The sequence below is a fragment of the Equus caballus genome, chromosome 28, assembly GCF_041296265.1.
Source record: "Equus caballus isolate H_3958 breed thoroughbred chromosome 28, TB-T2T, whole genome shotgun sequence".
Taxonomy (NCBI): Eukaryota; Metazoa; Chordata; class Mammalia; order Perissodactyla; family Equidae; genus Equus; species Equus caballus.
In genome coordinates, this window is record NC_091711.1 from 45,387,124 (window position 1) to 45,403,023 (window position 15,900).

Here is a 15,900-nt window from a genome sequence, read left to right on the forward strand (position 1 = left end):
AGTTATAATAAGAGAATTTATCAAGAAATCTGGATTCAATATCAAGAGGTAAAATCATTCATATATTTATATATCAGACACAGAAAATGAATTTTAAAAATAATATTTACAATAGTATCAAAAACAGAAAGTCCCAGGAACAAGTCTTACAAATGATTATAAGACTTCTACACAGAAAAGTCTAAAATTTTATTGAAAGATATTTAAAAAGATTGAAATAAATGGAGATACACTATGTTCATGCATTGGAGGACTCAAAATTGTAAAGATATTATTTCTCTCCAAAGAAACATCCAAATAGGTTTTTTTATTCTTTGTGGAACTTTACAAATTGATTCAAAAGCTCTCGTAGAACACGGATGGGGGGCTAATTATGACATATGATTAAGTCATGGTGACTACAAAGATACGGTATTAGTGCCGGGACAGACAAGCCAACCAAGGGAACAGAGCGATGAGCCCAGAAACACGCAGGGCCTTGACGCAGGACAGCGGAGACGCCGCAGATCACTGGGGGATCTCTTATCCCACTGAATGGTGCCGGGACAGCGGGATCTCCAGATGGAAGAACTGAGCTGGTCCCTGCCTCACCACACATATGCAACATCCAGTGCGATTTCAGGACCGGAATGTGAAAGGTGAGACTGCAAAGCTCCCAGAAGAGAACGCAGGAGAGCATCTTCACAACTTCAGGGTAGGGTTTCTCAAGCAAGATCCGTGGGGGATGTGCAGATTTGACTGCATTAAAAGGAACTCACACTCCTCAAAAGACATTATACAAAAAGGGTGAAAACACAGAATACAAACTGGAAGAAGATATTTGCATCACATATTACTTATGAAAGACTAGTAGCCAAACCGTAGTATGAGTTCCTATTGACCAATGAGAAAAAGACAGACAGCCCAGCGTGAAAACTGTAAAACGTCTCAAGCAGGCACTTCACAGAAAAAGGAAAGCAGACTGATGAATAAACAAATGAAAGATGCCCAATCTCATTAGCAACCAACAAATGCTAATTAAAACTGCGATGAGATACTGTTACACATCCACTAAAGAGGAGGAAATTCAGAAGTCTGATTGTACCAAGTGCTACAACGGCCGAGCTGAGTAGTCGCGACTGAAGCCCTACAGCCCACAAAGCCAGAAAAACTTACTGTCTGGCTCTCTGCACAAAAAGCCTGCTGCCCCCGGCCTAAGGTATTGATGACACTCTGTTTCTTCCTCTGGATGTTGGTTACATGGTGGGATACAATTTGGGACACATGGCAGCTACTTATTATTATATACACATTATTATATCTGTTATAATATGTATATACTATATATGCATATAAAATATATACATATTATATATACACATAGTTATATACATATATTATTAGTATATTCCACTGTAGAGTCACAACTTAAAAAACTACTAAGTTAAAAAAATTAGGTCTGGAAGATTTCAAAGTACCTTTAAAAACTTAGAGCACATAGTATGACAATAACGTGAATGCATTTAATGCCACCAAACTGGTCATTTAGAATGCTGAAGATGGTAAATTTTATGTTAGGTGGACTTTACTGAAAAGTTTTTAAAAGCTTACAGCACGTAAGGCTGCTCTGGCGTGTCCCTGGCTGCCTCGCCCTGCAAACGCCCGGTGTGACCCTGTGGACGTGTCAGCGCTGAGCTATGTGCAGCCCCACTATGTGGTCAGCCCCGACATCCTCCCCATTCTCACCACCTCGTCCACTGCCTGCTCATCTTTTAAGTGACCTCTTCTTCTTGGGTCACTTGGGTACCCTCATCATACACCAGCCACTTCCACCGGAATACATACAATTCTTTACACTCTTTTTGGTGTTCAGACTACAAGTCTCTTGGGAGCAGAGACGATGTTTTTATTTTTTTTTTGTCATTGCTTCTTTAACACCTCGCAACAGAGCATAGTTAGCTCATAACAATGTTTGCTGAAGAAACCAACCAACTTATTTTCCAGAAGCACTGAACTGGAACGGAGCATATTAAACTGCCCCCAGACGGGATGACTCGTGCGTGCTTCTGAGAATTCGGCTGGAGGTGTCCCCACAGAGCACGGCTGAGCGGCTGGCCAGTGACTCGCTCTGAAGATGACTAGACAACTAAATACCCGAATCCTTGTTCAGGTTCCAAACGCGTTTTACTGGAGGATACACCCTTTCAGATGTTAGCCGGCCCTGTGGGTAAGTCCCCCCCAGAAATGCAGCAGAGGGAGACAAACCCCCCAGCCCCAGTCACTTCCATGGTCTCCAAACGAATGACCCAGAAGCACAGGGCAGGCGTGCAAGCGCCATGTGACAGCACTGTCTTGTCCCTGGGCGGGCCGCTGGGAATGCTGCTAGCCTTATCTATGTGCCATGCTAACTTTCTGCAGGTTGCGAAGTCAGAACGAATTCCTTCAATGCTCTATTCAGAATAAACCAAGGGAGTGACAGAGACATCTAATATAATAATAATAAAACTCACAGGGTCATTTAGTCCTCCGGGGGTCAAAGAGAGGTGTGGGGGCCAGTGAGGTGACAAGTGTGATGCATAACACTCGATTCTGGACAAAGTGGCTCCTTTCGCTCCCGCCTCCACACACCCCTTCAGACCGGCTCTGATTCCTCTCTCTGTAACCCTCCGCGTCTCTTCCCCTTCCCACACTCCCGCCAGCCTCAGTTCTAGAAGAGACCGAGACCTCTGTGGGACAGACCCGGGGCTGCTGGTTGAGCAGCACAGCGCTCCGGGGCCCCACGTGCCCTCTGCACACAGTTCCGGTTCTGCAGAACATCAAGCATAAAGAGGCTCTGAGAGGCTGTGGGAATGAAGGAGTGGAGGGGCAGGTGTGGAGGACACTGTCCGTGGAGTGAGAATCCACACAGACGGCGGGGAGGTCAGCCCACGGGATGGAGGGCAGGCCGAGGCAGGGAGGGCAGGGGGCCCAAGGGCGTCCTGGAGCCAGAGAAGGAAACATTTCAAGAAGGATGGACTCGGCAAGGCAGAAACAAAGACCCCTGCAGCCCTCCAGTCACTCCCCGACAGGCTGTTTGTTTTCTCCCGGGTGCCCATCTGCTTTGTTAATACTATGCCTCTGCTTGCTGACTGGCACCTCCCCTAGGCTGTGAGCCCCACGAGGCAGGAGCAGATTGACTTTGGTTACCACTGAACCCCTGGCACAAACCCACGGCACTCAGTATGTGCTGGGTGAGTCAAGTGGGGCAGGACGAAGCGGGAAGGGCCTGCAGGTGGCCCTCACGACTCCCTGCACCAGCAGGGGGGCCAGGGGGGCATTACATACGGAGTCAACAGCCTCGAGGGGACAGGAAAGAGGGAGGAGGGGCAGCATGGAGGGGAAGGTGGGCAGGCCAGCTGAGAGGAGGGATGCTGGAGAGAAGGGGCTCCTCTTTCATGGGTCAGAGGGAGTTTAAAGGTCAGAGAGGAGCCGGGGAATAGTGTGCTCTGCTCTCTCTCACTGGCTGGTGGAAGGACTGCTTTGGAAGGCGGGCCCAGCATCGGGCTGTGGGATTAGCTGGCCTGGGCCAGCATTGTCAATTCTAAGGGGACAGGGGACTGGGGAGAGGCAGCCAGGAGCAAACAGGACTTAAAGATACAACTTCACGTTGGGCACAGGTCAAGACAGAGCAAACACTCAAAGAAAATGACCAGACACAACCAAGTGGAGACCTTCTTCAAAGCAGTGTGAAAACACTTCCAGAATGTAGTTTTAAAAGCATGGTTTAAGGTGAGGTCACTGTGTCCTTGTTTCATTATGAAATGGGGGTCCCGCATCTGTGGCTTCAGGACGAGCCCAGGGTCACACACTGGATCTACTGTCCTGCAGGTACAGCTGCCACTGTGACATTACGTCTCCCTTCTCAACCACCATCACAATTTACAGACTGCACGTGGAGCGTACTCGCCTTCAAAACGTGCTTTCTGTAATTTTGGCAAGATAGGAAGAAATATTTCTTTAAAATGCATGTTTGTAACTGTCTAAAAATAAGTATGACAGCGTCTTACATTTTTCATTTAAATTTTTAATTAATATCAAACCTGAGATAAAGCCAGGAATTTCTGTCCATGTAACTCCTACAATTAGTCATTTTTATAAACATCAATTGACCTCGACTGTGAGAGTTTACTTTGAACATGTACACTAAGAATAAAAGGAGTCACCAAAGTGGGTATACAAAGTCACTTTTCCATCTCAGCGACCGGATCGAAATAGCTTGATCATCCCAATGATCTAGGAACACTGAAATAGATTTCCTTCCCTTTTAAGAAAATAATCATTTTCTTACCTTAGACAAGTCTGACCATCTGGTTTTTGCTTTGGTAACAAGGTACTGATGAGCCTGTTCACAAGCTAGTTCTGAATCTGCGACCTTCTGTTTTGGTCTTAAAAGAAAAAAAAAAATAATCAATAACTGTGTTTAAATTTAATGAACTCATTAATCTCCCAAGGGGCTCCCCTCCCCCTGTTGGTTTCAAAGATCCCGTTAAAGTCTGTGACTTCACGTCTGCTCTAACTGCCTTCTGAAAATACAGCCTTACTTCCCCAGCTGCGCGTTAGGGAAGTCTTCTTAAATTTTATAAGTCCGTGTTTATTTTCAGACAACTACTACTCAACTTTTTCTGCATCTCACAAAACAAACAGGGCTCATTTATTCTCAGAGGGGAAAAAACCACAATATAACTTTAAATGTCTTTGGAAGAAAATAACTAAAAGCTTATTTCTGAATTTACAAGTTAGAGTGATAATGAAGATTAAGGTAAACAGTTCAGGAACAATGGAGAATATCGCTAACAGACTTCTCAGCCTCAGCTAATGTTCAAAAGTTAGCTTGTAGGTTGTAAAATGATCAAACTCGTTTATTTACCCACAGGATGAGGGGCACTGAAGACACTTAGAAACAGACCCTGTGCTCACTGCCTTGGCCAGGCCACAGCGGGGCACAGTGGAGACCGTGGCTGAAGGAATTTGGGGTGCCCTGGATTTTTTCCACTCCCCAAAACAAATTAGGGATGTGTAAAAACTTGTAAACCCCCAACTTCTTTCTCTGTGTGGCCTTGCTCCCAGGGAGCATCTATTATTCCACTTCCAGGGCCTTGAGGTGCTCCACACCCAGATCTGCACCCGCAATATTTTCCCAGTGGATACGAGAGTACTTGAGGCAGTCCTCCAGCAAAACCACTGGACATGCGTCACCCCGACGGTCTCCTGAAATGGGACGACATCTGTACTCCTGCTTGGAACCGCACTTATTCACAGGCACATTGGGCGATCAGTGCCTCTTGGCCGAGAGTGAGTACGAGGGACCCCCACAGAGGCCCCATATAGACTTTCACACGAGTCTCACAGAGGTGAGGGCCACCTTTGGTGTTTGCTGTGCTGAGGATCCTCTTTCCACTTAACATTTCTATTTCGAAACTAGTACTCTAACCCACCTGCTTTTCCGTTCCATCTCTCTCCAACTGCCTACCGGACCTCACAGAACCACGGAATTTCAAGGGTAGAAAGGGATCCACAGGTCACCCAGTCTGATCTTCCAACACTACTTTACCACTGAAGGTCTGGAAGGTCGGGGGGATTATGTTGCATTTTCACGGTTGCTCAAAAGGATTTAGGTGCTGGAGTCATGTATTCCCCTGCTTTCACCTTGAGACTCCTCCTAAATCCACCTGCACCCAGAGGACTCACCTGGACTTCCCCAAAGGTGCTCCGATGGAGATCCCAAGGGGCAGGTTCTGCCTCTGCACAGTCAGTGCATCCCCACTGACCTCACTGTCTAAACACAGACCCAACAGCCCCAGCCGACTTCTCCTCCAGGCTCTTGGCCTGGACTCTCTTAGTGAGCCACACTCAGAGCAGGCACTCCTGCTGCTTATCCCACCCACTTCTCCCCTTGCCATTTTACATATTTGTCTCCTCTAGGGAGATCAGAAGGTTTTTCCATGGCCTTTTCCAGAAGTTTCTTATTTCCTCTCCTATGGTCTGGCTCTTTAGATCTCGATGATTGATCAGATCCAGCCTTCCTACCAGCCAGTCCGTCAGTCACAGACACATAAAAACTCGTTACACACGTGCTGCTCTGGGTCCTGCAGATGCCGTGACGAGCAACGCGGACAGAGCTCACGTCCTCAGGAGCTCACACTGTGATGGTGAGAAACTTACAGCAAATACTTGGAAAAATGAGTGAATCAGATAACTTCAGATACTGAATGCCACTATGAATAATGACAGCAGGGGACGTTTCAGCTAAGAAGGTCAGGGAGTGGCTCAGGGAAGCGTGAGTGATGAGGAGGCCCATGTGTGACCTCGGGGAACAGCATTCCAGCCGGTGGGAGAGCCCTGCGATGTGCCTCTGGTCCGAGCAAGAAGGACTGGCACCCTTCACCCTTTCTCTCCAGCTGATTATGACTACAAACTCTAGACAGAAGACAAAAAGAAATTCTCCGAGGACACTAAGTAAGCAACAGGAGGCTGGTGGAGAGGGAAATCAAACTTGAAGAATGACTGATACAGAGGTGAGTTTCATGGTTTTGTCCTCCCATATTCCCAGTTTAGGCTTAAGGGCAGCCTGATTTTGGAACTGTGCAGCAGACGTGGACAGAAAAAGTTCCAAAAGAACACCTGTTTTTCTGACCAAAGAACTAGGCAGGAGGGCCTGCAGTACAAAAAGTATGGGAATCCCTCCTTTTTTTTGTCTCTTTTTACATCCCAGTCCTGATCCGAGGCAAGCCCACTTAAAAAACTGCACTTTTGTGATGGCGCCAGCAATAGCAGTGACCAAGTAGTACCTAAAAGTGAACTTCTTCTCTCTAACCAGAGGAAGTGGGAAAGGGGGGGGTCCCTGCGATTCAAAGAGTGTTGGAGGAATCCACATTATTTTTTTCTTTCACCATGTTGCCCTAGAGGTGGACCCAGTCATGGGAAGTGCACTACAGCTCAGGTATGCTAAAATCTAAGATTTCCTAGCCAAAAGACAAAAAAAAGTGGCCCCTGGGGCCTGGAGAGTGTGGGGAGAAATCACTGAGAGGCAAGAACTGGTAAAAGAGATGCACAGATCTGTGCAGGAAGCTCCAGGTTCAGCTCTGATGTGCACATGTGTGAAACTGGCCTGAAGTAGTCAAGCGAAAGTTTGGGAAATTGATTACTGTATGGTTAAGACTGGGCTCCACACACACGGGCTGGCCTGATGGTGTACAGTGACTCTGAAAACCAAACTGACACCAAAGCCACAGAAGGCAGTCAGGACTTGCCATCTGAAACTAACTGGATTGGTTGCCTGCTAAAACAAAACAAACAAACAAATGAACACACTATAGGGGATTTTAACAGGACCAGAGTGTCATACTACAATATTAAAAATGTTCATGATACAATCCAAAATCATTCAATATACAAAGAACCGGGAGAATCTCAACAATTATCAGGATATAAGACAACAGACACCAACTCCAAGGTAATGCAGGTGTTGACAATATCACAATTTAAAGCAGCTATTATAACCAGGAAGTAAGAGTGAACATCCTTGAAATAAGTGGAAAGACAGAAGTTCTGAGAAAAGAAATGAAAGCTTTAAAAAACAAAAAAAGAAAGAGAGAGAAAAAGAAAAAGAAGAGAACAAGTGAAAACTTTAAAAGTGAAAAATATAACAACAAAAATAAAATTTTTACTGGATTGGCTCAATGACAGAATGGAGGTGACAGAGGGATAAGTTAGTGAGCTTGAAAATAGATGAATAGAAATAATCCAATCTGATCAACAGAGAGAAAAAAAAGAGGAAAGGGGACTCAGGGACTACAGTACAGAGATCTGTGACACAAAATCAAAAGGTCTAACATTCATGTCACTGGGGTAACAAAAGGAGAGGAGAAAGAGATTGGTACAGAAAAAAGTCTAAAATCTTGAGGAAATAAGAGCTGAAATTTCCCCAAATTTGATGAAAAACATGAATTTACAGATTCAAAAGTTCAGTAAATCCCCAAAAAAGATAAACTCAAGAAAAATCATGCGGAAACACACTAAACTAAAACTACTGAAAACCAAAGATAGAGAAAAAACTGTGAAAACAACCCGAGAAAAACGACCATTTCACATGGAGGGAAGCCCATTCGGACGACTGTGGATTTCTCACCACAAACCACGGAGGCCCAAAGACAATGGAACAACATTTTTAAAATGCTGTAAACAAAACATTGTAAAATGCTCCCACCAGAATTCTATATCCAGCAAAGATATCTGTTAGGAATGAAGGAGCAGGGAAGATATTCTCAATGAAGGGAAACTAAGACAATTTATCTCCAGTAGACCTGCTCTAAAAGACATGCTAAAGGAAGTCTTTAGGGGAAGGAAAATGATAGCAGACAGAAACTTGGAACTTCAGAAATAGAGGAGGAGAAGCAGAAATGGTGAATATAAAGACTATTTTTTTCTGAGTTTCAAAATGTATGAAGCATAAATTAATAAAACTGGAAGGAGAAACAGATAAATGCAAAATTATTGTTAGAGACTTCGACACTTAACAATTGAGAGAACAAATAGACAGAAAACAAGCAAGAATATAGAACACCTGAACACTATCAATTGACTTGATCTCATTGACATTTACGGAGCGCTCTGTCTAACAACAGCCTAATACACGTTCAAGTCTCCACGGAATAGTCACCAAGACAGACCATTTCTAGGGCCCTGAAATAAACCTTAACAAGTGTAAAAGAACTAAATCATACGAAGTATGTTTTCTGACCATATTAGAATTAAACTAGAAATCAGAGAAAGACAGCAGGAAACCAAGCAAATATTTTGAATTAAAAAACACACACTTCTAATAATCCATGGACCCAAGAGGAAGTCTCAAGGGAAATTAGAAAATATTTTGAACTGAATGAAAACAAGAACTGCAACATATCCAGATTTGTGTAATGCAGCTAAACCAGTGCCTACAAGGAAATTGATGGCATTAGGGATTATATTAGTAAAGAAAGAACTCAAATAAAAAGTCTGAGTTTCCAACCTAAGAAAACAAAAAAGAAGAGCAAACTATACTCAAAGGAAAAGAAATGAGGATATAATAAAGAAGAGAAATCAACAAAATTGAACCAGAAAAACAATAGAGAAAAATCAATGAAATGAAACGGTGGTTCTTAAAAAACATCAATAAAATTGGTAAACTTTTAGCCAAACAGATCAAGAAAAAAGGAGAGAAGACATCAACCACCAACATCAGAAATGAGAAAAAGCAATCACTAAAGACACTGCAGATAGTAAAAGAATAACACGGGAATACTATGAACACCTTTATCCCTGAATTTAACAACTTAGATGAAATGGACCAATATCTTAAAAGACAAAAACTAGAAAAGTTCACTCAAGAAGAAATCGAAATTCTGAATGATTCATAACTGTTAAACTAATAGGATTTATAAGTTAAAATCCTTCAAACAAAGAAAACTCCAGGACTTGATTTCATTGGTGAATTCTATCAAATATTTAAGGAAGAAATAACAATTCTAGATAATCTAGAAAGAGGATAGGCATTCACGACTTATATTCTTTCTTAGAGGTCTTCCAAAGAAACAACAAAAAAATTTATTTTCTTTGTGAAATAAAATTCATTCTCTCTTGCAATTATCCTATGGGTCCACTGAACCCTCTTACACGTCTGTGATACATTATGGGGTCCTAGTGATCTTAATTGTAACTTTACTACATCTATTTCATCACCCTAAGAAATATTCAGTCATTACTCATTGTCTCCAACTATGCTGAAAAAAAAAAGAGACGAATAATAATAGGAAAACAAAAAATGGTGGAATTGCTGGCAGGATGATATAATATCGAAAAGAATCCCCACTATTGCATCACCCTGCAGTTTTCTGATTGCACTGCCCGAAGTCTAACAGCTCCTTTCAAGAAAGTACAAAAGCAGACAGTGACACCATCTTGTAGTCTTATGTTAGCTTTCACTGAACACAGTTGAAAATTCAGAATTCTGATTTCATGCCCAACTAGCAAAGGGAAGAAAACTGAGATAGCAAGGTATTTCACAATTATTAGATAAACCAGAAGATAAATGCGGAGAGAGAAGAGCACTCTAGATTCCACCGATGATGGTGAAACTGATCGTATAAGCCAAATCTCTTCAGGAGTGAATGATCTATTTCTAACACAAAAAGGAAATTTGGTGTTTTCCTTCAGTTAGTCATTCATCAGGAAGGACTTGATCATACAATATTTTGTGACAAGAAGCTGGACCATCTAATTTTGCTAAAAGGACAAAGGACAGTATTCTTTCCTCTTTTATGATGTGTTGCACCAAAATGTACTTGATGTGGGTCGTCAGGAGACGAAGGGACAAGGCAGGTGAGTTTTCAACAAGGCGACTGGAAGGAAACAGATGATGTAGAAATGAAACAGGTCATTGGACCAATTAGTCTATTTGGTATTCATACATCTAAAAATGAAGATGTTTTGCAGTTATGAAGCAAACGAGGTCTTCCTCTCTTCAACAAAGTTCTGAACTCTCCAAGTTTCCAGAAGTATTGTTTTGATGACGCAGGTGGGAAGTGAAGGCCCGAAGGCAGAGGGACCCATCGGAGAGGGTAGGATGGCTTCCAGAAAGGGATGGTGCCCAGGTCTGGCTGGCGGAGAAGAGTGAGGCTTGGGAGGGTGAGTTTCTAGGCAGAGAAAGCAGCCCTCCCAACAGGCACCCTGGCTTCAAATCTGTGACCCGTCACCCACCACCTGGGTCCTTCCGGACAAGGCATTAACTTTTCTCTAGGCCCCAGTTCCTTCATGAGGAAAGTCAGGGAGTAATGCCTCCTTGTGGGCTGTTGGGGTATTGAAGGCTATCTCTTCAGGAAGCACAGGCAGGCGGTCTGGCCACGGCAGGGCTCGGCTTTCTAAAGCACTGCCTTGGCTGGCATCTCAGAGCTCTCTCTCCCCAGACCCTGGGAGCCCAACCTGGATCTCCCTGGGCTCCAGCCTCTCCTCCTGTATATCTACTTCTGCTCTAGGGCTGCTGAAGGGTCTTTCTACAGCACAAGGTGACCCTCTCACTCCACAGCACAAAATCCTCTCCTGCCTACCAACAGTGGATGAAGTCCCCAGCCTGACACTCACGCGCCTTCACAGCCGCCCGCCTGCCTCTCCAGGACTCCCCTCCCACCATGCCCCACCGTGCACGCACACATCGTGCAGGCTTCTGCACACGCATCCTCTCCCCATTTCCTGAATGTGCGCAACACTCCCACCTCTGTGGTTCTGTAAATGCTATTTGCTGGCCCTGGAGCACCATCTGGTAGCCTGCACCTGCTGAACTCCTACTCCCACCTCAAGATCCAACTCAAATGGCCCACTTTTTCCTGTGCACCTCAAGCAGGCTTAGCCTGTCCCCTCCCTGTGGCACTTCAGACATCCTTGTATTTCAACGTAGCTCTTTATTTTTGAATCTGTCCCACATTCGACCACAAGCTGCTCAAAAGGAATGTTCATCTTATTCATCTTGGTACCACCTAGTCCTGGGGCAACACATAGCACACGGATGACCCCCAGTGAATATCTGATGAACGAACGAACAGGTACAAATAAGAAAGTTGAGTCATTTGAACAAAAAGATTGTGTTTTGTGGTTGAAATGTTCCATGTTCATTCTGCATACATTCTCCATAAAATTCTTTCTGGAGATTTTTTTTTGTTTTGTTTTAATGTTAAGCAATCCAGTCTCACATTACAGCTCCTCAGAACCTACGCACCGGAAGCAGGCGTCCGCCTCCCGTGCTGGACGACCGGCTCACTGAGACAGAGGCTACGGTCGTTTTCTTTCTCACTGGCTTTTTTTAAGTATGGACAAAATAAATTCAACAGATTCAGGGGGGGAAATTGAAGTGCAGGATCAGAGGGCGTTCTGCAGCTGCCAAGTATCACACAGTAGGGCCCAGTGCCAGGGGCTTCCGGGGGCTCCCCTGCTAGGGGCTTGCCCTCGCCTGGTGGGGGGCCACTTTTCTGGAGCCCCTGGGGCTACAAGTGGCTCGAGGGCAAACAGCCTAGTGAATTTACTACCGAGCGGTATCACTGACGCAGAAAACACAGCGCTGCGTTATCACGGTGGAGGGGAACGTTTCCAAAATATTAATACTTCTTCTAATAATTGGTCAAGGAGGGGCTGGATGGCTACTTCATTCATGCCTGTCGGCATCCACAGATCTCAATGGGCAGCTGACCGTGACGGGTACTGGGTGAGACGGGAGGCCCGCTACTGCCTCAAGGAGCGTGTGCTCTTCCTGAGAGAAGCCCAGGAGACGACGGGAGTTACAGCCCGGCGGGACGCAGATTCTCCTCCTGGCCTTGAGGGAGGCCGGCCTGGGGTGGACGGGGGTCTGGGGCGGAGCACTGCCTGGGAAGGCCTGGAAAGGGGTCCTTGCCTCTCCCAAAGCAGTTGGCTCGGCTGACCCCAGATTTATAACAAGAAAAATGTAAGTATATGTATATATTTATGTGCCAAGAAAAAAGACTGAAATGACACTCAGTTTCCGTCAATTCCCACAAGGTGTTGTGTGGTTCCCCGATTCACATCCATTCCTAGGCTAACATTTCAGCGCCCAGAGGACGTCCACTGTTCTCCTGACAAGCATGCACGCACTGCCCTCTGCACGGCCCTGCAGCGGGAGCCTGCGAGAGGGGCGGTAGCTGAGACAAAGTGTGCTGTGCGGAAGGTCTGGGAAGGCTGAACAACATGCACATACATATGGCCTCAGATTTATAAAAAGAAAGGTATATGTACATGCTTATGTGCATAGTAAAAAGACTGGAAGGATACACAGTGAAACAGAAACCGATGCTCAGGTGGTCAGATCAGGCCGTATCTTCTCACCTGTGTCTGTGTTTTCCAGTCTGTCTACACTGTATACTCCTTGTGAACTGAGAAAAAGACAGAATAATCGCTCCTGGAGGCACCCCCATTCTTTGCAGCCCCTTTGTGGGCACAGTGGAAATGCTGGACTTCGTGTTACCAAAGGCCGGCACATACAAGCCGCTGAGCTGGGCTGCCGTCTTACCTAATGAGTCTTTGAGGCACGTCGTCTGTTCTTAAAGGTCTCTTCTCGCACAAATTTTGAAATTCCCGAAAGTTTAAGGTGGTGCTGAGTCTCAGGCCCAGCAGGCCCAGGAAGCGCTCGAACTCTTCATCCCTGAGGTTGAGCAGCAGGCGCTGGAGCAGCTGGTGGAGGTTGAGCATGCTGATGATGCCGTCCCTGTCGGTGTCCATCTCAAAGAAGGCAGAGTAGGGACCCTGAAAACAGAACGCACCCGTCAAAGCCCTTCCTTCTGAACCCAACGAGGACACACTTCCAACCCCCCGGGCACGCACGTCTCTCCAAAAGGACGAAGGGGCAGCGCTTTGACTACTGTTTTCTGGAGATCTCACTGCTCCAGGAATATCCTTGGCATGTTTTGCATTTCCCAAGAAATTAAAAACTATGTTCTCCAGTGTCCTTTTATAATGCAAAGAGTTGAGGAAAAGAGACGAGAAAGGCTTTTCTTTCCTTTCCACTCTCTTCATTTATGGTACCCGTACTTCCAGTATGAGAAGGAAGAAAGAGTAGGCCGGAGCTTCCCAGTATAGACAAAAATCTTGCTCTGGATGTTTTTCTATAACTTTCTTAATGTTTGGCAACTTCTGTCTACAGGAAAACAGCGCCGTACTGGATTTCACCCTGAAGAGCCACCCGGAGGCCAGGTCCCCGTCTTCGATGACTGCCCTGAAGACCCAGCCTTGCCTGAGACGGGCCTGTTGCATCTGAAGCACTGTGCACGGGTGCATGTGCTGTCAGTTCTGCCACACGAGGGGGCACAGCGATTCTCATTTTGCAGATGAGGAGACAGAGGCTGGGGGGGAACCTGCGACTTAGAGGCCGTGCTGCACAGTCGAGGGCACATTCTGGAGGCAGGCGGCTTAGTTTCAAATCCCAGCTCTGCTGCCTACCAGCAGCATGACCTCAGGAAAGATGTCTAACCTCCCATTTTCTCATCTGTAAAATGGGGACTGTACAAGTCCCAGCTTCCTGGGGTGGTTGTGAAGACTGAAGATGCTAACGTGAGCAAAGCACTGAGAAAGTGCCCCACGTATTTCATAAGCACTCACTCCAAAATGTTGGCTACTATTACGGTTGCCTGAGGTCGTACAGAAAGTGCCCAGCAGTCGGGATTTGAACGGGCTCTGTCAGGGTCAACACCTGCGCTTCCACAATGTGTACTTCCTGTGTCTCAGGCTCGACGAGTTGCAGATGTGGTCCCAACACCCCTCGTTTCCATCATTCCCTGATTAAGTCCAGGGTCTGCCATGAGAGATTACTTATAACATAAAGCAAGACCTGCTACGACCCAAGCGTCTAATGACAATGTTCTGAGATTTTGTGGAAAGATCTGTCTATATTCACTCATTCATTCATCCACCAAAAATTATTCAGCACCCAGTACGTGAAATCACTGTGCTAAATACCGTGGGAATCAATTTAAAAGATGCTGCCCCTGCTTCTCAGTGACATCACCATCCAGAGGCAGATGTGTAACCAGCTGGTGGCCTCTTCTCTAGTAGCACCACCCTTGGGGCCTCCTCCTCGGGGCCACAGGACCAACCATTTCGCAGCGATCCCCCCTCTGTCGCCAGCTCCACGGCCTCCCTCACCCTCCAGACTCACAGCTCCAACGGCTATGGGCTATCTCCTCTTGGACGTCAAACCCAACGAGGCCAAAATCAAACGCTTCACCCCCAACTCGCTCCTGCCAAGTCTTTCCTGTCTCGAGAAGAGGCAGGGCTTTCTTCCAGTTGCTCAGACCACAAATCCTGGAGTCATCCTCGCTTCCTCACTTTCCCTCACACCCCACATCTAATGTGCGAACACATCCCACTGGTTCTCCCTTCAGAATCAGATCACTGCTCCCAGCTGCGCTGTGTCTCCCCAGACCCAAGGCCCCTGATTCCTGCAGGAAGCCCGTAATGAGCCCCCAGCTCGCACCCTGGCCCCCATCCTCTGTCCTCACAGCAGCCAGAGTGACTCCTTCAGAGCTCAAGCCAGCGCATGCCGTTCCTCTGCTCACCGCACGGGCTCTCCGTCTCTTTCAGGGTCCAATCCCAGTGCCGACCATGGCCCCCAGGCCCCTCCGCCCTCATCTCCTCCCCTGGCCCCCTTTGCTGTTGTTTGCATACGTCAAGCCTGCCTTAGGCATCTCAGGGAATTCTCCACCCACCCCTGTACTCCGTTAGGTGTCTGTCCGAACGTCCCCTCTCCAGGGAGGCATTTCCTGACCCCTCTGTACAACAGCACCACTCTGATCAGTCTCTGGCCTCTGCTTTGTCTTTTGTCACAGCACATGACCCCCCAACATCCTGGAGATGCGTGTGTTCACAGTCTGCTCCCCTCTAGAAGGTCCATGTGAAACCTCACGCTCCTCCTGACAGCAGCAGCTCTGAGAGCAGTGCCCGCTGCGTACCTGTGGAACGACACTGTTGGGTATGAAGAACGCAGCAAACATTCCTGGGCACCTAGGTACAGGACATACTGATAACTAAAACGTGGTCCCTGACACCAAGGTCGTCACAGTGTGGTAGGGAAGAAAGACACGTAAGCAAACCACAGCACTTCGGTGTGATCCATGCAGTAGAGGAAGTGTGAAAGACGTGCTCAACGCCAGCCTTAATCGCTGGACTACAGGGACAATCTAGATGCCAGGGCACCCCATGTTTATAAACTTCACAAATTTATAAACTTTCATTGTTCCCAAATCTCAGTCTTTAACTTCCCAGAAAGAAGCCTACTAATTTTAATAGGTAGCACATAGACTTGGTAATCAAACAGATGTCATCTCAATTCTTGCTTATGACATTTACTAG

The 15,900-nt window shown here is 46.2% G+C and overlaps 1 protein-coding gene and 1 long non-coding RNA gene across 8 annotated transcripts in view; one reads left to right on the forward strand and one right to left on the reverse strand.

Annotated features, from left to right (window-relative positions):
• Window positions 1-15,900, reverse strand: part of EFCAB6 (EF-hand calcium binding domain 6) — a 232,240-nt gene that overhangs the window by 64,925 nt on the left and 151,415 nt on the right. For all 6 annotated transcript variants that reach the window (XM_023631419.2, XM_070254171.1, XM_005606763.4 and 3 more), the window contains 2 exons: window positions 13,067-13,299; window positions 4,307-4,403 (listed from right to left, as the gene is read on the reverse strand). In XM_023631419.2, the coding sequence (XP_023487187.2) occupies window positions 4,307-4,403; window positions 13,067-13,299 (330 nt within the window). The remainder of the gene's footprint in view (window positions 1-4,306; window positions 4,404-13,066; window positions 13,300-15,900) is intronic.
• LOC138921222 (uncharacterized) lies at window positions 352-14,387 on the forward strand. Of its 2 annotated transcripts, none has more exons than XR_011433632.1 (6): window positions 352-1,198; window positions 1,984-2,206; window positions 5,111-5,310; window positions 6,013-6,167; window positions 6,417-6,533; window positions 13,697-14,387. It is a non-coding gene; the product is annotated as an uncharacterized lncRNA (long non-coding RNA). The 2 variants fall into 2 exon arrangements; XR_011433631.1 differs by lacking the exon at window positions 13,697-14,387 and adding an exon at window positions 12,214-12,533.